This window comes from Eumetopias jubatus, unplaced genomic scaffold (assembly GCF_037043125.1).
Source record: "Eumetopias jubatus isolate StellerSeaLion01/CBP00866 unplaced genomic scaffold, mEumJub1_p1.0 scaffold_9, whole genome shotgun sequence".
NCBI classification, from domain to species: domain Eukaryota; kingdom Metazoa; phylum Chordata; class Mammalia; order Carnivora; family Otariidae; genus Eumetopias; species Eumetopias jubatus.
The window spans coordinates 37,741,123-37,767,263 of NW_028274815.1; the positions used below are offsets into that span (position 1 = coordinate 37,741,123).

At 43.1% G+C, this 26,141-nt stretch overlaps 1 protein-coding gene and 1 pseudogene across 1 annotated transcript; both read left to right on the forward strand.

The window, feature by feature from the left end:
• The first annotated feature begins 260 nt into the window (after window positions 1–260).
• Window positions 261–26,141, forward strand: POLR1B (RNA polymerase I subunit B). The gene is made up of 15 exons (XM_028122341.2): window positions 261–515; window positions 5,056–5,223; window positions 5,472–5,618; window positions 6,988–7,120; window positions 8,028–8,164; window positions 8,928–9,151; window positions 10,143–10,314; window positions 12,413–12,584; window positions 13,339–13,620; window positions 14,495–14,628; window positions 18,270–18,440; window positions 19,372–19,528; window positions 22,917–23,113; window positions 23,736–23,989; window positions 24,841–26,141. Exons 1-15 carry the CDS (start codon window positions 339–341, stop codon window positions 25,721–25,723), a joined length of 3,408 nt encoding a protein of 1,135 aa, XP_027978142.1. The 5' UTR covers window positions 261–338; the 3' UTR covers window positions 25,724–26,141.
• LOC114223426 (NADH dehydrogenase [ubiquinone] 1 beta subcomplex subunit 8, mitochondrial pseudogene) lies at window positions 2,211–2,676 on the forward strand (annotated as a pseudogene).

The following is a 26,141-nucleotide window of genomic DNA, read 5'->3' on the forward strand; positions in this document are numbered from 1 at the left end:
CTGAAGACCACCCTCCTCCAGGCCTAATCGACTGCGCGTATAAACGCTAAACAGATCACAGGCTGAACAGAACGTGGAGCTGACGTGAAGCGGATTTCTGCCTGCCTTCTGCGGAGAGGGGAATGGGTGGGGCGGCCGCGCTCTGGCTCTGTACAGTTTTAGACCGGCCCATTCATTCCATGGTTTAGATTTTCAAGTCGACCCTGTAAAATCGAAGGGCCAAGGTCCGGCGGAACCAGAGGAACTACATTTCCCAGCAGGCTGTGGGTGCCGGGGTGCCTGCCCTTCTTCCCGGCGCGTGCGGAGCGGTAGCTGGCTCCCGGTATACAGGCGGCCGCATGGATCCGGCCGGCCGGTGGCAGAATCTGCCCAGCGGGCCTAGCCTAAAGCACTTAACTGACCCGTCTTACGGGGTTCCGCGGGAGCAGCAAAAGCCAGCGTTGCAGGAACTGACGCGGGCGCATGTTGAGTCCTTCAACTACGCTGTGCGCGAGGGGCTCAGCCACGCGGTGCAGGTAAGCGCGGCGTCCTCCCAGTTCCCGTCGGCTCTGCGTTCCCTGGCGCCGCTTCCCCCCTGCGCGGCCCGCGACGAGGCGAAGCTCGAGGCGGGCAGAGGAGAGGGGCCCCGCGGGGCTGGAGGAGGGAGGCTGGTGGCAGGATGCGTGTGTGGCGCTGAGGGAGAGGGAGATCCAGGAGGCGGGGGTGAGTGGGGCCTGGGCGGAGTGGGGCACTGGCCTCGGGTAGAGGTCCCAGAGAGATGGCTGGGAGGTCCCACTATAATCCCAAATAGTTGTACCCCTTGATCGCGCCAGACTCCGCGCCGGGGCCTGGCACTTGTAGTCGAGTCGACTAGGGGAATACTAGATGTATTTGTGATGGGAACCGTAGTGTTCTGTAGGACAGTTTCACCGTGCGGTGAGAGTGAGGAAGTGCCCCGGGTGGGTGTGCTTCCCAGCCATTCACAACGCACGCGCTTTCGTATCCCTGGGAGTTTTACTTCTCCGAGAAACTTACTGAAAAGGTTCTGAGCCTATTCGCACATAGACTACTATGGGAGGTCATCCTTCCACGGTTTTCTTCTCTCAGAGCTTTATCGGGAGAAACTACTGGACACCTGTTCTGAATTAGGTGGGTGTTGAGGAAGATACAGATGAGCATAGAAGCGAGATTGAGTAGCAGTAACACTTGGTCAACATTAAGGGATTGATCTAAAGGATATAGTAGCAGAGTTCAAGTGAAGATGGTGGGGGGAGGTCGTGTCTCATTTAGTCAGCATAGCCAGTGTCTCCAGGTACTAGGCTCTGAGGGTGAGGAAGAGGCAGTCCTGTGTGAGACACAGTTCTTGCTTTTGAGTGCTTGGTATCATGTTTTGCCAAGTGGAGTGGAGGTGGTGGAGACATGGAAGCAGTCAGTGCCAATACTCTTGAGAAATGCTCTGCCAAGCAGGGTGTAGGGTACTTGGGGAGCACATAGGAGGTGCGGCTAATCCAGGTGCTTGAGAAAAGGCGGGGTGAGATGAATTGAAGGGGGAGGGGAGAGTGCATTCCCTCCAGGGGAAGTGAAAGAGCACAGCTCAGGGGACACTACTGTGTGGGTTTGTTGGGTAGGATTTGTGTTGTGAGAAATAGGGATAATGGAGAGCTTTGCCAGTTTCTGATACTTGAACTCTCCAAATAATATGTGAGCCATTGAGGTTTCTTTGAAGATTAATTAATACTCCTTCACCTTTCAGCAAAAGATAAGGCTGATGGGAAATATTTGTATCGTATCTGTGCGGAAAACCATTATCTAACTAAAGGTTAATTGGCACTGGGGTTTATTAAAATGGTGAAAAAAAGAGTCTGGGATTGAGATGATCAAGGAAGGCTTTCTCTAAAATATAAAAGCACATGTACGTAAGAATTTTTATGAGGAGTGATATATAGACTGGCAGTTCTCAAACTTTTTGGCTCCAGGACCCTCTCCCACTCTTAAAATTCTTGAGGGATCCTAAAGAGCTTTTGTTTTTCAGTATTTATTCTATTAGAAATTAGAATTGAGAAATTTTTAAAACACTAATTCATTTAAAAGATAAACCAAATATATATTAACATTTTAATAAAAATGTTTTTGGGGAGGAAGGTGAAGATGGTGGCGATCAGGGTGTGGGTCCTGGGAGTCTGATGGCTGCAAAAGGGCAGCTGGTGTTGTTGGGTGCACAGACAGCCTCCCACATTACCAAGGACATGCTCCTGGGACCCTATCCCAAGACCCCAGAAGAACCGGCCACCATCACCAAGAAGTATAATATGGGGGTGGAAGACTACCAACCAGTCAGATGACAGCATAGGGTGTGACAACTACCCGAAGCTCCCTGACCGCTCATGGCAGAAGAGTCCATGGTATGACTGGGACCACCCAGACCTGAGGTTGAACTTGGGTGAGCCGATGCACTGGAACCTTGACATGTATATCCTGAACCTTGTGGACACATCCCCCATGCCTGTTACCTGAAATCCCATGTGTAAGCACCTCTTGGGTTTCGTGGTCTTCATGGTGTTCATGTTTTGGGTTGGGGAAACTTACCCCACCTACCAGCCCATGGGGCCAAAGCAATGTCCTTATAATAATCTGTACATGGAACAAGGGGGCAGTTCCACCAAAGAGCCTGAGCTGGTGGTTCTTTATGATATTTGAGGAGGCTTCATCAGCTTTGTGCCCCCCTTATTTCTAGAGATTTAACCTTAATGAAATCCCTGATAAAACTTAGTGCTGTGGTTTAAAAATTTTTCTTTTCTAAAGCAGAAAAAATTAAACGTAAATGATATTTTTGCATCTTTTAAATGTCTGGCTTATTAGAAGACAGCTGGATTCCCATTTCTGCTTCTGTATTGGATGTCTTATGATACATTGTTTTGATTGAAGTACATGTAGAAAGTGTAGCCTGTACAAATAATGATGCTGCAGCTTAGCTGGTACCATAAGACTAAGTGAAAATGTTGTTACAGAAAACACAGTAAAGTAAATGAGGGAAGAATAGCCTTTGTCATATTTTTGTTTATTTAGAGGTTTGCCGAATTCGGGGGGCAGGGGGATGGGTTCTTTCATTCTTTGAGTCCAAATTGATGCCTCACAGTCATCTTTTCGGAATACAGTCGATGCTCATTTTTCAGGAATTCATATTTGTGAATTGCCTACTCACTAAAATTTATTTGTAACCCCCAAATCAATATTTACCATGTGCAGAGTGGTGAAAAATTTGAATTGCCCCATGTGCTTCATCCCAACTGAGGTCCAAGAAGGTGATGCTCTCCTTTCTTGTTTCAGGCTCTCAGACTGTAAATAAGTATCTTTTTCAAAGTCTGTCCAGTTTTTCTTATTCTGGTGCTTTTTCTTGGTGATTTCACTTGGTCCTCAAGCACAGTGCTAAAGTGCTGTCTAATGTTCCAAGTGCAGAAAGGCTGTGACGTACTCCTTAAGAGAAAATCTGTGTTAGATAACCTTTGTTCAGTCATGAGTTAGTGCTGTTGGCTGTGAGTTTAGTGTCAATGAATCAAAAACATATACTGAGGGGCGCATGGGTGGCTCAGATGGTTGGGCATCTGCCTTCGGCTCGGGTCATGATCCCAGGGTCCTGGGATCGAGCCCCGCATCTGGCTCCCGGCTCGGCGGGGATCCTGCTTCTCCCCCTCCCTCTGCCTCTCCCCTGCTCGTGCTCTCTCTCTCTCTGTATCTCTGTCTCAAATAAATAAAATCTTTAAAAGAAAAAAATATATATACTGAATAAGGTATCCTTAAAACAAGGTTATGTATTGATCAGTTGACGAAGTGTGATCAGAGACTCACAGGAACCTAACCTTGTATTTCCCCTAAGAACAGTGATTCAGTATTCACTACTTCAGTGTTTGTGGCAACATTACAGACCATAACTATCTCAAGTAATGAGATTGTATTGAGATAAAGATAGTGCACCCGTGGCTTGAAAAAGTGAGTATTCTCCCTTCTAAAAATTAATGCTTCAGGGCGCCTGGGTGGCTCAGTTGTTAAGCGTCTGCCTTCGGCTGAGGTCGTGATCCCAGGACTCTGGGATCGAGCCCCACATCGGGTTCCCCTGTTCAGCAGGAAGCCTGCTTCTCCCTCTCCCACTCCCCCCTGCTTGTGTTCCCTCTCTCGCTGTGTCTCTGTCAAATAAATAAATAAAATCTTTAAAAAAAAATTAATGCTTCTTCCTTAAATAGGACAGATTAAAATTTCATTTTAGAATAAAATAATAAATTCTAAAACAATACCAGCTTTAGATAAAATTTTAAAATTTAGAAAAGGTCAACTGAACTGACATGAGGAGAAGAACCTTCTTTATACTCTTGGCTCCATTTTTGGCATTCTTATTCTAACGCTAAGGCTAGGAGGTTGTTCACAGTTCATATGTACGAGAGCCCAGTGATACCCTTTCCTCAGAACAGCAGTGCTTCCCCAGGGAGTGGTGCAGAGAAGCAGCTGTTGTGGAATGGGAAAAACCTAACATCTAGGAAAAACCTAGACGCCTAACAACTGAGCCACCCATGCGCCCTGAAGCATTAATTTTTAGAAGGGAGAAGATTCACTTTTTCAAGGGCCCACCACCTGTGTGGTTCTGGCATCAGTATGAGGCCACTGGAGGATGAAATGTACAAATATCAAAGAAGGGCATTAGAGTGTCCGGTCCTACATCAGGAGGATGTTTCCAGATCCTTGCCTGTTAGCCACAGTCCCATTTGTCTTACTATGTATTTAGCAGACGCCAGGTATAATAGAGAAGGTAGGCACTTGATTCAGAGAACAGCTTTGTTCTGTACACAACTGTACCCTAGAGCCTACTATGAACTTGACATGTAGTAGACACCATCTGAAGTAGCGCGTTATCATTTCAGGGACTTGGGGTATGAGTAGAATGGATGTAGCTTTAACCATCTTCCTGTATAGGTCACCTTTGGCATGATGGGCATCGGTGCTCGTAGAACATGTGGGGTTTGGAAGGATCTTACAGAAAGAGGGCCTTGGAAATGCAAGCAGTTCATAGTGTGACTTGTATTTCAGGCTATCCCTCCCTTTGAATTTGCTTTCAAAGATGAGCGGATCTCTCTTACTATCGTGGACGCTGTCATCAGTCCACCCATGGTTCCCAAAGGGAACATCTGCAAAGAACTCAACATTTATCCAGCCGAATGCCGGGGTCGGAGGAGCACCTATCGGGGCAAGCTGACTGTGAGTACAAGTGACAGCATGTGACCCTCACACTGTATGTTTGCGAGAATAAGGCTGATGCCTAATACAGTGTATACCACAGTTCTGCTTTCTTTGTACTGTCATCTAAAAGAGATACCATCTTCTAAATCTAAAGCATAAAATCATTTACTTTAAGGCCTTCTTCCTTACTCTTTTAAAATACTTGTTCTTGTAGATCCACATAGTTTCTTTTTCTTAAGTATTTTTTCTCTCTCCTTTTCCTTTAGGCTGATATCAGCTGGGCAGTGAATGGAATCTCCAGAGGAATCATTAAACAGTTTCTTGGCTACGTTCCCATCATGGTGAAGTCTAAGCTTTGCAACTTACACAACCTTCCCCCCAAAGCCCTCATTGAGCACCATGAGGAAGCAGAGGTAACTGCGGGCGGCCAGTACGTACGCTGCAAGGCCAGGTGACGCTAGAGAAGGCCTGAGGTGGGGGTGAGAAGATACGACACGTGTCAGTGGGAGTCAGGTTTTCTTTCTCTGCTTCCATTTCTGGATAGGGAAAATGGGGCTGGCTGCCTTGTTGCATCCTGTGCAGGGCTCAGAATGAGGCTCAAAGGAGACAGTGTATGAAAAGTGGTGGTCCAGTTAGAGAACAGTATTACTGTGGGGGAAGAGTTGATAGGACTTTCCCGAATTTTCTGTAGCATACATATTTAGAGATGTCTGCTTTACCAGCAGTAAGATTGTGTGAGCACATTAAATGCTTCCCCTGCCTTCTCTTTGGCATCTCTTTTAGCTGCGTTAAGTGGTTTTGCAGTATTGAGTTGAAGTGATCAAGAATACAGACTCTGGGGCGCCTGGGTGGCTCAGTTGGTTAAGTGACTGCCTTCGGCTCAGGTCATGATCCTGGAGTCCCGGGATCGAGTCCCACATCGGGCTCCCTGCTCAGCAGGGAGTCTGCTTCTCCCTCTGACCCTCTTCCCTCTCGTGCTCTCTATCTCTCATTCTCTCTCTCTCAAATAAATAAATAAAATCTTTAAAAAAAAAAAAAAAGAATACAGACTCTGCCTGCAATGGGAGATAGTGTAACGTGGTAGAATGAGGGTGATGGTGTCAGATTTGGGTTTGACACCCCGCCGCTCCACTTACCAGTTATGTGGCTTTGGGCACATTCCATCTTTCTGAGCCTCCATTTCCTCTGCTGGGCATAACAACGGTGCCACTCGTTATTATGAGGATTAAATGGGGTGGAGACACAGAGCAGCCCAGCATGCTTATGCCTGCTTCACAGTGGGGCAATGTGTAGTAGCTTTTTATTTATTACAGAAATGTGATACCAGAGCTATGAAAAATAGTTTCCTCTTTAGCTCGTCTGAATGTCTGGTTTCCAGAGTGTTTGTACAAAGTTTTTTTTAACTTATTTGGGAAACCTTATTTGCCTGGAAGCAAATGGCTATTGTTTTCATCTCTTTAGAGTAAGTTTTTTTGTTATGTTTTGCTTTTAAATATCATTTGAAGACAAATCGTTTTAGGGGACAAAAGGGCAAGTTAGGTCGAGCCTGTCCGTGGAAGAAATTACCCTGATTTTCTTCCATACTTTTCTCCCAGGTCCCTAGAACCTTTTTAATGCACTTGAGAAGGCTGTTAGTTCACACGCTGACAGTTTCCAAGGGGGTCTGTAGACCCTTTCGCCTCTGTGTGCCTCTTGTGCACGTTACACTGTATCTGGCAAGTAGCTTCATGTTTACAATTAATGTATCCTTGTCCAACAAATTATAATTCATCTCTTTGGCAGGAAATGGGAGGCTATTTTATAATCAATGGCATCGAAAAAGTCATCCGAATGTTGATTATGCCTCGGAGGAATTTTCCCATTGCAATGATAAGACCAAAATGGAAAACCAGAGGGCCTGGCTATACTCAGTATGGTAAGCTGTAGTGACTTTTGGAATGTTCTCTTAGAAAAGTTTTTCTAGTAAGCATTTCTGTGTTAAGATTTTATAGTGGGAAACCCTACTTTCTATTATGTATCATTTTTTCCATATTGAAAGAACACATGTATTTATGGTATTAATTATGAAGGTGGAGGTTGGCCTGACTTAACCAGAGGTAGGTATGGGCCTCAGAAGTCCTGTGGTGCAGGTTACCATGGCATTCCTCTTGGGGTCCCTGGCTGACAGCCACCTGGCCTCTGAGCACTCTTTGTGACAGTGCCTGGCTTCATAAGACAACATTTTACATTTCTTGGGAAACTCTGCAATTAAATAATTTATTCCAATAATTGAGCTAAAAATCAGCCTCGAATGATAGCCATACATACTGTATTTAGAATGATGGCATCTCCGCAAGTCAAAATGGCTAGTCATTTGTTCTTTTGCACCACTGATCCAGAATGTCTTAGCAATTTTTGTTTAACACTGAAACAAGCTTAAAATCTAAAATTCTGCTTTTTGCCATTTGAACTCTTGGATCAAGCCATCATCTCCTCACCAGATTCCCCAGGGTACGAGGGATATAAAATGCTATATGATCAGGCTCTGCAGGGTGCTAGCGATATAATGTGTTATAAGACATGGACCCTGCTCTGGAAGGAAACTTTGAAGTTGGATTAAATTTCTGTAGCTTTGGTTACTTTGAGAGGTTTTCAACCCAGGGAGATTTTGCACCCTAGGGGACATTTGGCAAGGTCTGGAAACATTTTTGGTTGCCAGTCTTGGCTAACCTTCATGATTTGGCTCTATTTTTAAGAGAGTAAAAATAATTCAGGAAAAAAAAACAATGATGGAAGCAATTATAGTATTACTGAGTTTCTGACTTCTTGCTTTGTTTCAATAGGCGTCTCAATGCACTGTGTGAGGGAGGAACATTCTGCAGTCAATATGAACCTTCACTACTTGGAAAATGGCACTGTTATGTTGAACTTTATTTATCGGAAAGAACTGTTTTTTCTTCCTTTGGGATTTGTACTTAAGGTGTGACTTCATGAATATATTTCTTTTGCTATGAAGAGCTTCACTGGGGGTCACATTCTGTGCAGAACGGATGGAAAGGGTCTCGTTGGCGGAGTCCATGCTGTACCAGCTGCGCACTGCTCCATAACAAATTACCCAAACTTCAGTGGCTTAAACCATCAGTAAACATTTCCCTCTTACTATTTCTATGGCCGGGAATTTGAAAGTGGCTAGGATTGGGGGTACGTCTGCCTCAGGGTGTCAGGAGATTGCAGTGAGATGTCAGTAGGGGCTGCGGTCATTCAGAAGGCTGGACCAGGGCCGGAGGGTCCACTTCCAAGGTGGTCGCTCACGGCTGGCACGTCAGTGCGGGCTGTTGGCAGGAGGCCCCAGTTCCTCCGAGTGGGCCTTTGCAGAGGCTGCTTGAGGTAGCTGTCTTCCCCGAGAGGGCTAGCCAAGAGAGCAAGGCTGAACCCACAGTCCCTTCTATGATCTGTTCTTGAGAGTCACACATCCACTTTTTCACCATATTGTCTTGGTCACACGGGCCAGCGCTGACTTAGTGTGAGAGGAGGCTCTGCAGTACCAGAAGGCGAGGATTGCTGGGGCCATCTTGATGTCTTCTTATCATACAAGCCAGGCCTTATCTTGGAGAATTCATTTCAATTCCCCAATAGTGGAGTGCTAATTTGTCTTGGGTATTAGAAAAATAGAGGATTGTTACCTAATGGGTAAAATGGTTTAGTTATTACAAGCAATTAAGAAAACTTTTTTTCTGTTCTAGGCACTTGTCAACTTCTCCGATTATCAGATTTTTCAGGAGCTCATCAAAGGCAAAGAGGAGGACTCTTTCTTTAGGAACTCCGTTTCTCAGATGTTAAGGATCGTCATGGAAGAGGGTTGTTCCACACAAAAACAGGTCCTTAACTATCTAGGTGAACGCTTCAGAGTAAAGCTCAGTCTTCCTGACTGGTGTCCAAACGAACAAGCTGCAGAGTTTCTGTTTAAGTATGTGTGCTTTTGCTTAAACTGTTTTTTGTCGGGCGGAAGATGTCAGTGGTTCTTTGTATTGATTGTAGTTAGGGCTGGTGAGTCCGCTGGGGCTCAGGATGGACCTGCAGGTAGAATTCTGGTCTAAGGAAGTAGGGGCTAGCTCTGTTTCTATGGCCATCTTTACCTTTCCTTTTTATGGCATTTTCATTTTATTTTATTGTACTTTTATACTTTTCTTTTGAAACAACTTCAGACTTCCAGAATTGCTGCAAAAATAGTACAGTGGACACTTTTATTCACTCGTGGTTAATCATTTTTACTACATTTGCTTTCTTAATTTCTCTGCACATAAACACTTTTTTTTCTGCAATATTTGGAAGTTGTGGGCATGATGTCCCTTTCTTTCCCCAAGGCATAGACTCTGTGTTCCGTAACCACTGGATAGTTCTTGGCGCCATCCAATATGGAGCCACAAGTCCCATCTTGAGCCCTTGAATGGCCAGTGCAACTGAGAAACTGAATTCTTAAGTTTATTTAATTTTAATTAATTTAAATGTAAATGGCCACATGGTGCTTGTCACGCCGTGTTGTCCAGCACAGCTCTAGACCTTGTGGCCATGTCCTATCCTTTTGCTCATGCTGCCAGTGAAGATGAAAAGCAATTTTTTGTTTATTTGTTTATTTGTTTGTTTTTAGATTTTATTTATTTATTTGACAGAGAGAGACACAGCGAGAGAGGGAACACAAGTAGGGGGAGTGGCAGAGGGAGAAGCAGGCTTCCCGCGGAGCAGGGAGCCCGATGTGGGGCTCGATCCCAGGACCCTGGGATCATGACCTGAGCTGAAGGCAGACACTTAATGACTGAGCCCCCCAGGCGCCCTGAAAAGCAATTTTTTTAAAATGAGTAAAGCACTTCTAGTAAACAGGGATTGGGGACCATGGTCAGTAGATCATCAAGTACTGGTAGCAGCTAAACTGTTTTAAGCTTTGCTTTCTCTTTTGACAGCCAGTGCATCTGTATCCACTTGAAATCCAATACTGAAAAGTTTTACATGCTTTGTCTCATGACCCGGAAGCTCTTTGCTTTAGCCAAAGGAGAGTGCATGGAGGACAATCCTGATAGTTTAGTGAATCAGGAAGTCCTGACGCCCGGTCAGCTCTTCCTCATGTTTCTGAAGGTAAGCGCCTACTGCTTTCACCCCGGCCGGCTGTCCCTCTCTTGGAATGGTGAGGCACTTCCCAGCAGTATTGTTTCCTATGTGTTTATGATTTGTAGTGTGGGCATTTTACAGAGTCTGCCTTTTCTTTTTGTTTGTTTGCTGAGCAGTAAGGGACTTAATCAAAGATCTTAATTTATACCAAATTCAGAAATTTCCCTCGTGTTTCTTAGAGGCTAAGTGAAGACATCACATCTTGGTCATCACCTTAATGATAACAGGTAACTGTCCTAACGTGTGTGATCTCCTTACTTTTGCACCAGCTTTGTTTTAAGCTTCTGAACCTCTGAATGTGGGACACAGTAAGAATCTTCAGGAAGGTACACGACAGTGACATAATCTGAATTGCAGACTTCATCGGCCATTTCAGCTGAGTGTTGCAGCAGAGACTGAGGTGTCCTGTGATTTCTGTGCTTGGTTCTGAGGGCTTCTTAATGGTGAGGAAGCGAGAGAGATTGCAGAGCTGCCCTTGCTGAACTTGAGAACAGATAGGCTGGGCCCCGTTCATCATCTTTTGTGGTGTCTCCCCTCCTGCCCTAGGCACTGTCTGCTCAGCTTTATATGCCTCAGCCTTTCACTGGAAAGGCTGGTGAACCTCCCAGGAGGGCTTCTGAGAGGCCGCTCTGGCTTTTCTTGCTGTGTCGTGCGCAGCCTGTACATACATACACGTCCCCAGTCACTCAACTGCATTTCTAAATCCCGAAAGTGCTAGCACCTAAAAAATGCGAGTTGGCAGGAAAACCTGACCTGCACTGCAGGAGGCTATTTATAATTTTTATTGATTCTACTTAGTGTGACAGTTTGTGTGTTTCACTGTAGAAATGTGTTTGATTACGAGTCAGTGCCTCAGTCTTCGTAATAGGTGTTAGGTTTATGCACTTGCTAACTTTCTAAAGTCCGGGAAAAAAAAATTTTTTTTTTAAAGATTTTTCTTTATTTATTTGACAGAGAGAGACACACAGCGAGAGAGGGAACACAAGCAGGGCAAGTGGGAGAGGGAGAAGCAGGCTTCCCGCGGAGCAGGGAGCCCTATGTGGGGCTCGATCCCAGGACCCCGGGATCATGACCTGAGCCGAAGGCAGACACTTAACGACTGAGCCATCCAGGCACCCCTGAAGTCTGGAAAATTCTTAATACTGAAGTACATTTGGCCCAAGTGGTTCTGTAATGTACTGCTTTTTGAGGAAATGTTTGTTGCGAGGCTTAAATAAATATGCAGAGTGCCAGCATACAGTACGTGCCCAAGAAATGCTACTTGCTCACCTTAGCAAGTTAATGACAAAGTGACAGTAGGCAGACATGTGACAAGGGAGAAAAACCAGCTCCTCATTCCCCCAGTCTCCTGTCTTGGGCTACAGAGCTGCTACCGGTGTCTCTGTCTGTCTTATTTTATTTTCCATTGTGTTTCAGATTTCTAGAAGAAGAAAGAGTCAGTCTTTCCTACTGGTTTGTCACCCATCTTGTATGTTGGGTGTCATTTGGAGACTTTGACCTCTTCTTAGTTATTTGTTTTTTCTTCTTATTTTGTTAGGATAACGGGCTGTTCCTTGGTCTCAAAGCTTTGTTTTTGTTGTCTGTTTCTGCCTGTTGGAGCTGTTTTGACTGCGTGATAAGAGCATTTTAATGACAAACTTTTCTAAAGTCAGAGCAAACCATTATTGTCGATAATCTTGACTGGGAGCAGTTTTGCCCCACTGCAGGGGACATTTGATGGTGCCTGGAGACAGTTTTGATTGTCACAGCTTGGAGGGTGCTACAGGCATCCAGTGGGTTAGGGCCAGGGACACTGCTGGACATCCTACACACATGCTCGGCCCCTAAGAACTATCCAGCCAGAATGTCAGTAGTGCCGAGGTGGAGAAACTCTGATCTACAGGTGTTTGTAGCTTCTGTCTTAAGAATGTCCACCCATTGAATTCTGGTTTTCAGGTTTATAGGCCAGATGTTTTCCATGTCAAATGTATAAACTAGTGGGCCTTTGTTGGCAGACGTACAGATTATGTGGGAGTAAATATGAAATGTGAATAATTTGAATTTAATGGCTTAAATTTTATTTCAGGAAAAAATGGAATCTTGGTTAGTGTCTATTAAAATAGCTCTAGACAAGAGGGCTCAGAAGACAAATGTGTCCATAAACACTGAAAATTTGATGAAGATTTTTAACCTGGGAACAGACCTTACAAAACCATTTGAATATCTTCTTGCTACTGGGAATCTGCGTTCCAAAACAGGTAAAATTAAATCGATTGGCTACATTTTAGTGACATTTCATTTGCTCAGCGTAGATTTATGTATTGCTGAGAGAGGTTCTCTTTGAAAGTGAACTTGTCCCTTTCAGCAAAGACTGATTTCATGTTGTAAATTTGACAAGTGTGTATCAGTCTGAAGGACTTGAGGCAAGGTATCCGTAGAACTTCACACTTCTCATTGTCACATGCATCCCTGTGGCTCCTTCCAGAATACTAAGGACAGTGTAAATCTGTGAGGAATGGTCCCTGGGACAGGTAGTCTGGGAGGGTTGTAGATACGTGCCCGTCCCTAAACCAGTGCGTCAGAAAGGCCTACGTGGTCACCGAGGGCCCAGAAATCTCGTGGTTTTTTTTGTTTTGTTTTGTTTTTTCTTAAACAGATGGTACTGATGCAGATAGTTCTTAGGAGTAACAACGTCTTACATATTCTCTAGCCCTCTCTGATGAATCCCATTTAGTTACTTGCTGTTTCATACTCATTTAATGTTCCCACTAAGGAGGTAATAGTAGAGGAGACAGGGAACCAGGGGCACTAATATAACTTGGGAAATCGGGAGTTTTACTGCCTTTTTACTACTAGTTTTGTAAACTCTTCCCACTCATTAGAGCTAATAAACTTCATAGTAACTCTGTGGTTTGTACTGTGCTCTGAGGTGTTTGTCCTCAGAGCCTCAAATCAAAATAGACTTGTGTTTTTAAGTTGAGCCTGTTTCTGAACGATTTTTGTTTTATGAAGGTCTTGGCTTCCTGCAAGATTCTGGCCTTTGCGTTGTGGCTGATAAGCTGAACTTCGTACGCTATCTCTCCCATTTCCGCTGTGTGCACAGAGGGGCCGATTTTGCCAAGATGAGGACCACCACGGTGCGCAGGCTGCTGCCGGAGTCCTGGGGCTTCCTGTGTCCCGTGCACACCCCAGACGGGGAGCCCTGTGGCCTCATGAACCACTTGACCGCTGTGTGCGAGGTCGTCACACAGCGTGTGCACACGGCCTCTGTTCCCGCCTTGCTCTGCAGCCTGGGTATGTGGCGTGCGACTGGAAGTCGTTGGTTTGGGGCTGTGCACTTTCACAGGTGCAGACTGTTAAGGTTTGCTTCTTTGGGGGCTGAGCAGAGAATTCCAGCAAGAATTCTGTTTCCTCTTCTGTGCAGGAGTTGGTCTGGTCTCTTGGCTCTTCTATAGGTCAGGTGCCTTTTTTTGAGAATGAGTGAAGAAGTTAAATGTTGTAGTTTTGTTCTTTCACCATCACCCCCCACCCCACGCCAAAAAAAGTTGTCAAAGCGTTTGAAATAAAGCAGTATTCAGCATTTAATAATCAGAAATAACATTTGGGGTCACTCTCCTTGCATCTGGTGGCGCAACCGCTGCATCTCTAAGTAGGAAACTGTCATTTTGCAGGAAGACAGTTAAAAAGGAGTTGTCTAGTCCGTACTCTGATCAGAGACATAGCCTTTGTTCCCGGGGACCTTCTAGCTGCGCTCTCTGCTTTGGCTGAATGTCCGGGAATGACCACAAAAGCAAATACATTTTAGCAAGTAGACGAATTCACAGGTGTGGAATCCACAAATAATCAGGATCAAATGTAGTTAGGTTTTGGGGAAAAAGTTAAATCTGTTTACATGATTCAGATCAAAATACAGAAGGTAGACAGTGGAAAGCCTCTCTTACACCCTTGTCCCCCAGCTGCTCTCCCCCCCCAGACAGAGTCACTAGTTGCCCATGTGTCCTTGCTGAAATGACCTGTAAACACTCAAGCAATACAAAAATGTACTGATTTAGAGGTAAGATAACTAGAGGTCTAAAATGACGAAGCGGTTGCTGAGCCCATCTGGAGGGAGTTCTGGCTGTAGGAAAAAGCATTCTGAAGTGAGCGTTCTGTTTGTTCGTTTCACCAGGGGTCACTCCGGTTGACGGAGCTCCACATCGACCGTACAGCGAGTGCTACCCCGTCCTGCTGGATGGCGTCATGGTTGGCTGGGTGGATAAGGAGCTTGCTCCTAGCATTGCAGATTCTCTTCGACATTTTAAGGTGATCTTGCATCTTTGTGAATTGTACTATGCCTTGATCTTGATTGTCGGTCCTTTTCTCGTTGTTGAGGTAGCCCCACGGCCGTCTAGAGTGGTCAGGGGGTCTGGAGGTCAGAAGCTAATTCCACAAGGGCCCATATATCCCCAAAGTGGCAGAGTCTTGTCTTGTGCTGGCCTCATAGGTTGGAGTCAGTGACAGATACTTTGACCTGAAGGCATTTTTTTGGGTAGTTTCCTTGAGGCCCTAGTCTAACAAATGTTAACTTTTTTTGTTTTGTAAATATTAGTTACATAAAGGGAGCCTCAAAATATCTTCTTTATATTTCAGGTAGTATTAAAGATAGGCAAGATATAAGTCCTATCATATTGGCTTCTGGATCTTGAAAGTATATTTTTAAAAAGTCAAAAAGAACGACATCCTTTAACTAACCTACTTGGAATTTTCCTAACAAGAGTGTTGCTACGAAGAGTGTTGCATTGAAGAATTGTTCTTTGGCAAGAGGATGAATTGTAGTTCATGCTCTGGTCTATTTGGTTTAGTTTTGGTTTTGTAGTTTTTAAATTGTTTTACTTTGATATAATTGCAAATGTAAAGATGCTTGAACAGCACAAAGAACAGCACAAAGAACTCCCATTACCCAGATCCACCAATTGTTACGTTTTGCTCCACATGCTTTATCCATTTGTACGCTCTTTATAAATAGGTACGTAGTTTTTTCTTCTGAACCATTTGAGGGTGGTAGACAGGCAAGACCCCTTTTCCACAAAGATTGCAGCGTATTCTTCCTAAGAACAAGGAGTTTGTCTCCTCAATAACCACAGTATGCTTTTTAACATCAAGGAAGGCCAGGGTGGTGGAATGCTCGGCTGATACTCAGAAGATGTCAGTTGTCTCAGTCATGTCCTTTATGGCATTGTTCTTGCCATCCTGGGCTGGGGCCCAGGCCGGCATCATGTATTACATGTAATTATCATGTTTCTTTAGTCTCCTTTAATCTGGAACAGTCCCTCAGCCTTTCAGGTCTTGACTTAAAAAAAAAAAAAACTACAGGCCAGTTATTATATAGATATTCTTTAATTTATGCTGGTGTGGAGCTTTTTGATGATGAGATTCGGGATATCCTTTCAAGAGGCACATGATGTTGGCTTGTCCCACAACTGGTGATGTTAATTATGATCACTCTAAGGTTGTATGCTCTAGGTTGATCCATTGTGCTATTACCAGTTTTCTGTGTAATTAGTAGTTTGTGGACAGAGATTTGGAAGCTACATGAAAGCCCTTTCCCTCATCAAATTTTCCCCCTACGAGTTGGTGACTTCTTTGCAGAATTATTACTATTCCATTGATGATTCTTTGCTGAGTTATTACTTAGTGGCTGCCAAATGGTTCTAGCTCCATCATTCCTTCCATGTTTATGAGTTGCTGTTTTGTAAGGCAGTTTTCCTTTCTCCTTCATTTGTTTGTTTATTCACATCAGCATAGATTATAAGATGCTTGTTTTATTTTATGAGTATTCTGTTGCTGTTGCTTATTTTGATGCTCAAATTGGATCCGTTTCCACACTCTCCAGAAAGTTCCCGTGGTTTGGTTTTGTTTATAAATTTACATAACAAAATTTACCGTTGTAACCATTTTTAAGTGTATAGTTCAGTGCCATTAAGCACATTCATATTGTTGTGCAGCTATCACCCTATCCATCTGCTGAAGTTTTTCATCATCCCAGGCTGAAACCCTGTGCTCATTCAACAGGAGCTCCCCATTTCCCCCTTCCCTAATTCCTGGTAACCACTATTCCGTTTTTCTTCATGAACTTTGACTTTGCTAGGTACCTCATGTCAGTGGAATCATACAATGTTTGTCCCTTTGTGTCTGGCTTATTTTACTCAGCATAGTATTTTCCAAGTTCATCCATGTTGTAGCATGGGTCTGAATTGCATTCCTTTTTAAGACTGAAGAGTACTCTGTTGTATATACTACCACATTTTGTTTAGCCATTCATTCGTTGGTGGACACTTGGGTAGCTTCCACCGTTTGGCTATCATGAATACTGCTGCTATGAACCTGGGTGTACAGGTACCTGTTCGAGTCCCTGCTTTTGGTACTTTTGGGTGCCTACCTAGAATTGGAACTGCTGGATCATACAGTAATTCCGTGTTTCATTTTTGGGTATATTTGGGGACAGATCTGTAATATTTTCCCTTAGATGTGCACTGAGTGTATTATATTAATTTATTCTCTAATAATCATCATTCTCTCATGAATAATGAATACTAAATTCCTGGAATAAATCCCACTTGCTCTTGGTGTATTTTTTTCTTAATTGACATAAGTATCTGCTTTATAAAAAGAACTATAAAGTTTTCCTTTGTTTTCAGTGCCCTGGCACAGTTTGTGGAACATTGGGTTATCTGGGCCTAAGTCTGCTAGAATTCGCCTCTGAAACCATCTGGCTCTAGTGCTTTCTTTGGGGTTAGTTTCTGGATACCTTTATTTCTAAATGGAAATTGATCATCTTTTAAAAGACTTTCTACCTCTATTGAGGTCTGTTTTGGTGAACTGCATTTTATCCATTTCATCTTGATTTCTTAGAGGTATGCAGAGTATACCCATGATTTTAAAATTTAGTTTCAGTGGGTTTTTTTTTCTTGTTGTCATTTCTTACTCAGTACATTTGTGTGTATGTGTCCCTGTTTTTTTCTTGAATAGTTAAGTGAGGGATATTTGTTGATTTTTTTTCTTTTTTAAGAATGAAGAATTTTGATTTGCTTTGAACCTTTTTCAGTACTATACCTCATTAATTTCAGGTTATAGCTTTGTTAACTTGTGGGGTTTTGTGTGGTTGTGTGTCTTTGTTGGTTTTCTTTTTTTTTTAGCTTTTGCATTAAGAATTTAATCCATCCATTTTTCTTGATGACTTGATTAGCTGTGACTGCCCTTAAGTTCTGATATATAGGTTTCATTATTATTTTTTTTAAAGATTTTATTTATTTATTTGAGAGAGAGAGAATGAGGGATAGCACGAGAGGGAAGAGGGTCAGAGGGAGAAGCAGACTCCCCGCTGAGCAAGGAGCCCGATGTGGGACTCAATCCCGGGACTCCAGGATCATGACCTGAGCCGAAGGCAGTCACTTAACCAACTGAGCCACCCAGGCGCCCTAGGTTTCATTATTTTTTCACATTTCTGTAATGTGGGTTTGTATTTTACCCGGGAATTGATTAATAAAAGTTTTGTTGTTTTGTTTTTTAAATTCCAGGTAGAAGGGTCTTTTCATTGAATACAGTTTAAAATAAAACCAGTAATGTACTACATTCTAGACATCAGAGGACAAATTTTCATTTAGTGTGTTCACACGCACCTTCTTGGTTTACCTTTTCCCTAGTCTCCCCCATTACCAGTTTGCCGCATAGTGAGGCTGAGCCCCTCAAAAGGTAGGGCTTTTGCCAACTCTGGATGCTGGGTGAGTGGCATTCTGTGTGGTGATGAGACTGGCAGGGCACTAGGTTGTTACTGGCATAACTAATTTCCTGATACTGCTTTTTATATTTGACCTCCTTTCGCATTCTGCCCACCTCCTGGGTGGCAGGGAGGTAGATGTAAAACACATCACTCCTTAATCGAACTCTCTTTTTGTTGAAAACAGGTGTTGAGAGAAAAAAGAATTCCTCCTTGGATGGAAGTGGCCCTTATCCCCATGACAGGAAAACCAAGTCTGTACCCAGGATTGTTCCTGTTTACCACTCCTTGTAGACTGGTGCGGCCTGTGCAGAACTTGGAATTAGGCAAAGAAGAACTAATTGGAACTATGGAGCAGGTATGTAGAGCATTGTGATTGGTTCCTCTGTGTGCTCGTGTAGTATACAACTTTCGGAGACTTAATAACCACTGTTTTTTAATAAAGATTTTGCTTATTTATTTGACAGAACACAAGCACGGGGAGCAGCAGAGGGAGAGGGAGAAGCAGGCTCTCCACTGAGGAGGGAGCCCAACGTGGGGCTTGATCCCAGGACCCTGAGATCGTGACCTGAGCCGAATGCAGACACTTAAGCAACTGAGCCACGCAGGCACCCCAACCACTGTTCTTTAAAAGTGTTATTGGGGCGCCTGGGTGGCTCAGTCCAACTCTTGATTTCAGTTCAGGTCATGACCTCAGGGTCGTGGGCTCGAGCCCCGCATCGGGCTCCATGTTCAACGGGAAGTCTGCTTCAGACTCTCTCTGCCCCTCCCCCTGCTTATGTGCGCTCTCTTTCTCAAAAAAAAAATTTTTTTTATAAAGAAAGTGTTGTCATTGTTTAGTAACAATTGGGCATTTGAAAGAAAATCAGAACTTACTTTCTGCCTCCTCTGTGACCTCTCGCACATCAAGAGAGGGGATTGGTGGTCACATTACCTGCCTTCCCATCCTGTCCAGCTCTGCCTCAGGTGGTGAGGTGGGAACTTTCCATTAGACTCACAGTATTTGCCTACATCTTCACAGTTGCAAAACTGTGGGCTTTGTGCTACTTCAGAATGTCTTTCTTCCTGTCCTTTTCGGTTGGACCAGGGTGGATTTGGAATGAAATGTGCCAAGCAAACATTATTTCTGACTGGAAGCTTCCCAGTGGATCCCATCAGTGTTCATGATGCTGAGTGGGGAAGGTTTTTGTTCTAGTCTTTGGGTCCTAAACTCTGAGAGACAGGACGAGTTAATACGTTCGCAGTCAGTTATTCTGTGCCTTGAATTTCCCCGTCCTCCTCTTTTCCAGATCTTCATGAACGTTGCCATCTTTGAGGAGGAGGTTTTGGCTGGAGTTAGCACTCACCAGGAGCTCTTCCCTCACAGCCTGCTGAGCGTGATCGCCAACTTCATCCCTTTCTCCGATCACAACCAGAGTCCCCGGAACATGTACCAGTGCCAGATGGGTAAGATGGAGTGGAGGGCGGTGGGATTCACACAAGAGAGGCGCTTGTAACTTTTTTATTGTGAAATAATTTCAAACTCAGAGAAATGTTGTGAGCACAGTACCAAGAACTCCTATAAGCCCTTTATGTAGATTCTCTTAACGTTTTGTCCCATGTGCACCGCTTTCCCTTTGGAGGTAAGTTGCAGACACGAGGCCCCTTTACCCGTAAGTATTTCATGTGTATTTCCTCACAGTAAGGGTGTTCCCTTGCATATTACAAGGGCAAGTATTAACATCAGGAAGTTTAACATTGGTGTCATCATACTGCTTTATAGTTTTTACTCAGATTTTGACTGATTGTCCCAAAAATATGGTTTATGGCAAATTTTTTCTGTGCAGCACCTAATCCAGGGTCACACGTTGCATTTAGTTGTCGAATCTCTTTAGTCTTTTAAATTAGATCCTTAGCCTTTGTCATTTTTGACCTTTTTGACCTTTTTGTACCTTGAACAAAAAGGTAATTTATTTTGTGGAATGTTCGTCGATTTGAATTTGTCTGAGATCTTGTGATTTGATTTTTGAGGAACACAGGCTGTTGTCATCACCCACATTTCACCACTGCTGGTGCTCTGCCTGCCTGCCTGATGATTCCGGTTTCCATTGAGTGTCGTATCCCTTGAGCCTGAAAACCTTCCTTTAGCACTTTTTTTATAGTTTAGGTTGCTGGCTACACATCCTCTTAGTTTTTATTTCTCTGAAAATGTCTTTATTTGGTCTTCACTTGGAACTGGATGTATGATTCTGATTTGACAGTTATATTTTTTCAGCACTTAAGAGATATTACTGGGTCTCTTCTTGGTCTCTGTCATTTATGCTAGAAGTCAGTGGTTATACATGTCATTGTTTGCTTGTATATAATGTGTTATTTTCCCCTGTCCTTAAGATTTTTTCCTTATATCTGGTTTTTAGCTGATTGAGTATGATATGCCTAGATATGATGCTCTTTGTGCTTGGGGCTTACTGGTCTTCTAAAATCTGTTTTAAAAGGTTTCATCAAATTTGTAGTTTTCTGTCATTATTTCTAAAAACACTGCTTTTGCCCCATTCTCTCATACCTCCTCTTGAGTTTTCAGTATGCGTCATCTATGTTAAACCTTTTGATAATTGCCCTGTAAGCCATTGGGTTTCTAGTTCTCTTTTTTTCCTTTGTTTTTTTTTCTTTCTTTCTCTCTCTCTCTCTTTCTTTCTTTTTTCTCTTTCTTTCTTTCTTTCTTTTCTTTCTTTCCGTTTCTTTTTCTCTTTTTCTTTCTTTTCTTTCTTTCTCTCTTTCTCTTTTCTTTCTTTCTTTCTTTCTTTCTTTTCTTTCTTTCCTTTTCTTTTTCTTTCTCTTTTTCTTTTCTTTCCTTTCTTTCTTTCCTTTTTTTTCCTTTCCTTTCTTTTCTTTCTTTTCTTTCTTTTCTTTCTTTCTTTCTTTCAAGATTTGATTTATTAGAGAGAACACGAGCAGGGTAAAGGGCAGAGGGAAAAGCAGACTCCCCATGGAGCAGGGAACCTGATGTGGGACTCGATCCCGGGACTCCGGGATCATGACCTGAGCTGAAGGCAGATGCTTAGCCGACTGAGCCACCCAGGCGCCCTCTTTGTTTGCTTTCTCTTCATACTGGATCATTTTTATTGATCTATCGTTACCCTCACTGGCTTTTTATTCTATTTCAGATATTTAATTTTTCAGTTTCTTTTTTATAGTTTGTGTTTTCTCGGAGATTGTTATTTTCTTTGTGAACGTATTTTCTTTTATGTTTTTGTTTTGTTTTAAAGATTTTATTTATTTATTTGACAGAGGGAGACAAAGCGAGAGAAGGAACATAAGCAGGGGGAGTGGGAGAAGCAGGCTTCCCGCTGAGCAAGGAGCCCGATGTGGGACTCTATCCCAGGACCCTGGGATCATGACCTGAGCCACCCAGGTGCCCCGCTAATTCCAACATCTGGGTCTTATCGGGATCAGTCTCCATTGATTACATTTTTTCTTGAGTATGGGTTGTGTTTTCCTGTTACTTTATATTTCTAGTACTATTGAATCATATCAGGAACATTGGGAATGATAGGTTTTAAGACTCTGGGTTCTGTTATGTTCCTTTGAAGAGGATTGGTTTTTAGATTTAACTGATAGCTAAACACAGCAGTTGAAGTTCTTTTAGTCTTAGGTGGGCTACTTAGATCTGTCCCATGCATGCATAGTTCAGTCCACCAAAGATTTGGACTCAGTTTATATGTAGAATTTAAGGCTCTCCCTTTATGGTTCTTCCCTTTCTAAAATGTTCCCCCTTACTTTCCAGTTGCTGTTGTGCTCTGAACTCTGTTCCTTGACTCTTCAAGCCAGTAAAACTGTAGGTTTATATCTAGGTTGTAGCCACTATAGTGACTGGACCATCAGGCCAAAAGAAACAAAAACATTAAAAACCAAAAAAGCTAGTAGTTCGCGCTTTTCCATTTCTTTTGTCCAAGTGTAAATTCCTCTCCAGTTCCTGACCACTTTTGGTTACTCTCCAGTGCTTTCAGATTGTGTGTGTGTGTGCACATGCCCATGTGGTGATTTTTTATTTTGTATTGTTCTGGATCTTATGTGCTGAGGGTGGTCTTGTAGGAGTACCCTTCTATTACTGAAAGCAGGAAGTCTCCTTTTCTGCATTTTAAAATGCACATATATATATTTAATCTTAAAAATCATTTTATTTCAGATTGATTCTCTATAATGTAAAGTAGTAGAAAGAAGTCTTATTCCCTACGCTCTGTACCCCATACCCAGAATTATCAAATACTGACATTTTGCTCTGTGTAAGAAAATAATCTAATAATAGTTACTGTCCCCTTTTCACCCCTTTTCTTCCTCCACTAGTAATATCCTGTAGTTTATTTATATCCTTTATTATCCCCTTTTTATGCTTTTCTTACATTATACACATGTCCACAAACTAGGTATGGAATTGTCTGGGATGTGTTACAAATGTACATAAATCATCCAATATTAAATGTCATTCTGTGCTTTTTCCCACTCAGCATTGTTTTCATGGTCTGGTTACATACATACATGTGGTTCTGCTTCATTTTCATGCTGTGTATTAGTCTGCCACGATTGATTTATTCATTCCCCTATGATGAATGTTTTACTGTTTCCTATTTTATTTTTATTTATTTGAGAGAGTGGGGTGAGAGGCAGAGAGAGAAGCAGACTCCCCACTGAGTAGGGAACCTGATGTGGGGCTTGATCCCAGGACCCTGGGATCATGACCTGAGCAGAAGGCAGACACTTAAATGACTGCGCCACCAGGCGCCCCTCCAATTTTATATATGACCTTTATAATCAAGGGAAACAAACAAGATGCTAAAGTTTTTTTTTCCCTTTGTAGGGAAGCAAACCATGGGCTTTCCACTTCTCACTTACCAAGCTCGGTCAGATAATAAACTGTACCGTCTTCAGACTCCACAAAGCCCTTTAGTGAGACCATACATGTATGATTATTATGACATGGATAACTATCCAATTGGGACAAATGCCATCGTTGCTGTTATTTCTTATACTGGCTACGATATGGAAGATGCCATGGTAAGTTCTGCCAAGAGATGTAGTTCCATTCCTTTCCATTTGTAAGTTTTTTGTTTACTGTTTTTCTGCGTCCTGGTGCGTGAGTGTTCTGTTAAATGATTAATTGCTAGTCTCCATTGAAAGTGGCAAGCCCTGAGGGATATTCACTAAATATTCAGATATGCATATATTGTGCATACTTGAGTGCATAGTATGAGTAGATGTTGAATGAATATAGTCTTGAATATATCTGCCTTTTATATTTATGCATAATTAGGTTTTAAGCCAATTTATAAGTGGGTTTTAATAGTGTAGGTGGCTTAGAAAATGTGGAGTGTTTTGTTTTGTTTACAATTTTATTTGAGAGCACAAGCAATGGGGGTGGGCAGAGGGAGAAGGAGAAGCAGACTCCCCGCTGAGCAGGGAGCCTGACGAGGGGCTCGATCCCAGGGTCCTGGAATCAGGACCTGAGCCAAAGGCAGATGCTTAACTTACTGAGCCACGCAGGCGCTCCTGAAAATTTGCAGTTTTTAAATTAGAATGCCAGTTATCCTAAACCAAGTATTTTAATTCTAACCATTTTTATTGTGAAAATCCCCATTTGACCTCAGTCTCTTGAATTAATGATTCTTTGACTTTGTAGATCGTGAATAAGGCCTCCTGGGAACGAGGCTTTGCCCATGGAAGTGTCTACAAGTCTGAGTTCATAGATCTGTCTGAAAAAATTAAACAAGGAGATGATAGTCTGGTGTTTGGAGTCAAACCTGGTGACCCGCGGGTTTTGCAGAAGTTAGATGATGATGGGTTGCCGTTTATTGGAGCCCAGCTACAGTATGGAGACCCGTATTACAGCTACCTAAACCTCAACACCGGGGAGAGCTTTGTGATATACTATAAGTAAGTTTGGGTACCCAGTGCTATTTTTTAAAGGCTGTTTCTCAGTGAAATTGCTGAGGTCAGTGAAAGTTATCTTGTAACAGGAGAATTTTGGAGAAGATAAAAGTGGTAGCTCAGTTACTAACTCAGTCATAACTGAATTGGCATTTTTTTTTTTTTTTTAAGATTTTTCTATTTATTTATTTGACAGAGAGAGACCGAGAGAGAGGGAACACAAGCAGGGGGAGTGGGAGAGGGAGAAGCAGGCTTCCTGCTGAGCAGGGAGCCCGATGCGGGGCTCGATCCCAGGACCCTGGGATCATGACCCGAGCCAAAGGCAGAAGCTTAAAGACTGAGCCACTCAGGTGCCCCTGAATTGGCATTTCTTAAATGAGACAGAGTTCTGTGTCTGCTGGATGGCCTTTGTTTTTCTGCTTCTCTTGTCAGTGTTACGACTTGACAAGCTGCCTGTGACTTTTTAAAACTCGGCTATTCAAACTTGGTCATCTCTCTCATGCATGTTGTTAGGGATTTCCCTAGCTAAAAATGTCAAGTTCATGATGCCTCTCTTTAAAATTAAAAATGTTTAGTTTATTTTCCATCTACGAAATGGTTTCAGCAGTAGGTCTTCGTAATAGTGTTTTGGTGGTCTCTTGCTTTTCTTCGGATGAGCAGAGTTCTGTAGCGAACAGAATCAATAGCTCTGTTCATAAATACTTTTAGGGATACCAACTCTATTTGTACTGGAGAAGAAATGTGAGAATATGTTTTGCAAATATCCTTTATGAAGCAGTAATTATGTCAGTGAAACTTGGGTGCATTTGTCAGTGTAAAGAAAATAGTTTGACCTTCTGTCTGCTTTTTTCCCCCAGGAGTAAAGAAAATTGCATTGTGGATAACATCAAAGTGTGTAGTAATGACACTGGCAGTGGGAAATTCAAGTGTATTTGCATCACGATGAGAGTCCCTCGGAACCCAACTATCGGAGATAAATTCGCTAGTCGCCACGGGCAGAAGGGCATCTTGAGCAGGTTGTGGCCAGTTGAGGACATGCCTTTCACTGAGAGTGGGATGGTCCCAGACATCCTGTTCAATCCTCACGGTTTTCCCTCCCGCATGACCATCGGGATGTTAATTGAAAGTATGGCAGGGAAGTCTGCTGCTCTTCATGGTCTCTGCCATGATGCGACACCCTTCACCTTTTCAGAAGAGAACTCGGCCTTAGAGTACTTTGGTGAGCTGTTAAAAGCCGCTGGCTACAACTTCTATGGCACCGAGAGGTTGTATAGTGGCATCAGTGGCATAGAACTGGAAGCAGACATTTTCATAGGCGTGGTTTATTATCAGCGTTTACGCCACATGGTTTCAGACAAATTCCAGGTTAGAACCACGGGAGCCAGAGACAAAGTCACGAACCAGCCTATTGGGGGAAGAAATGTCCAGGGTGGAATCCGTTTTGGGGAAATGGAGCGGGATGCTCTTTTAGCTCATGGTACATCTTTTCTCCTTCATGACCGCCTCTTCAACTGTTCGGATCGCTCAGTAGCCCATGTGTGCGTGCAGTGTGGTAGTTTACTCTCTCCGCTGCTGGAGAAGCCACCCCCTTCTTGGTCTGCCACACGCAACAGAAAATACAACTGTGCTTTGTGTGATCGCAGCGACACCGTCGACACTGTTTCTGTGCCTTACGTTTTCCGGTATTTTGTAGCTGAACTGGCAGCTATGAACATCAAGGTGAAACTGGACGTCATTTAACTTGATGTGGCCTTTTGGGTTAGGAGAACTCTCAGATTAAAACCAAATATACCTTGAGCTCAGTGAAGATATGACTTGGTTACTCTGGAGTCTTTTTCAAGGGTGTTCAAGTTTTCCACCAAGACCTGGCAACTAAGAATTCAGGATTTCTGAGTCTGACCAGTATGGTAACGACTGAAGTTGATTTTCAGTATATTTGTTAAAAAATTCCACAAGTATCTTCTTTAAAAATGATACACTGATAGAAGGATATATAGGGAAGTCTTTCCAGCCCCAGGGTCTTTGTACCTTACTTTCAGTGGGCAGTGACCGTCGAACATTTTTCCATCTAGAACCGAGCAATCCAGTACAAATACCATGCAAGTGACATGTAATTTTATATTTGCTTATACCCACATTAAAGTAAAAACCAAAAGTA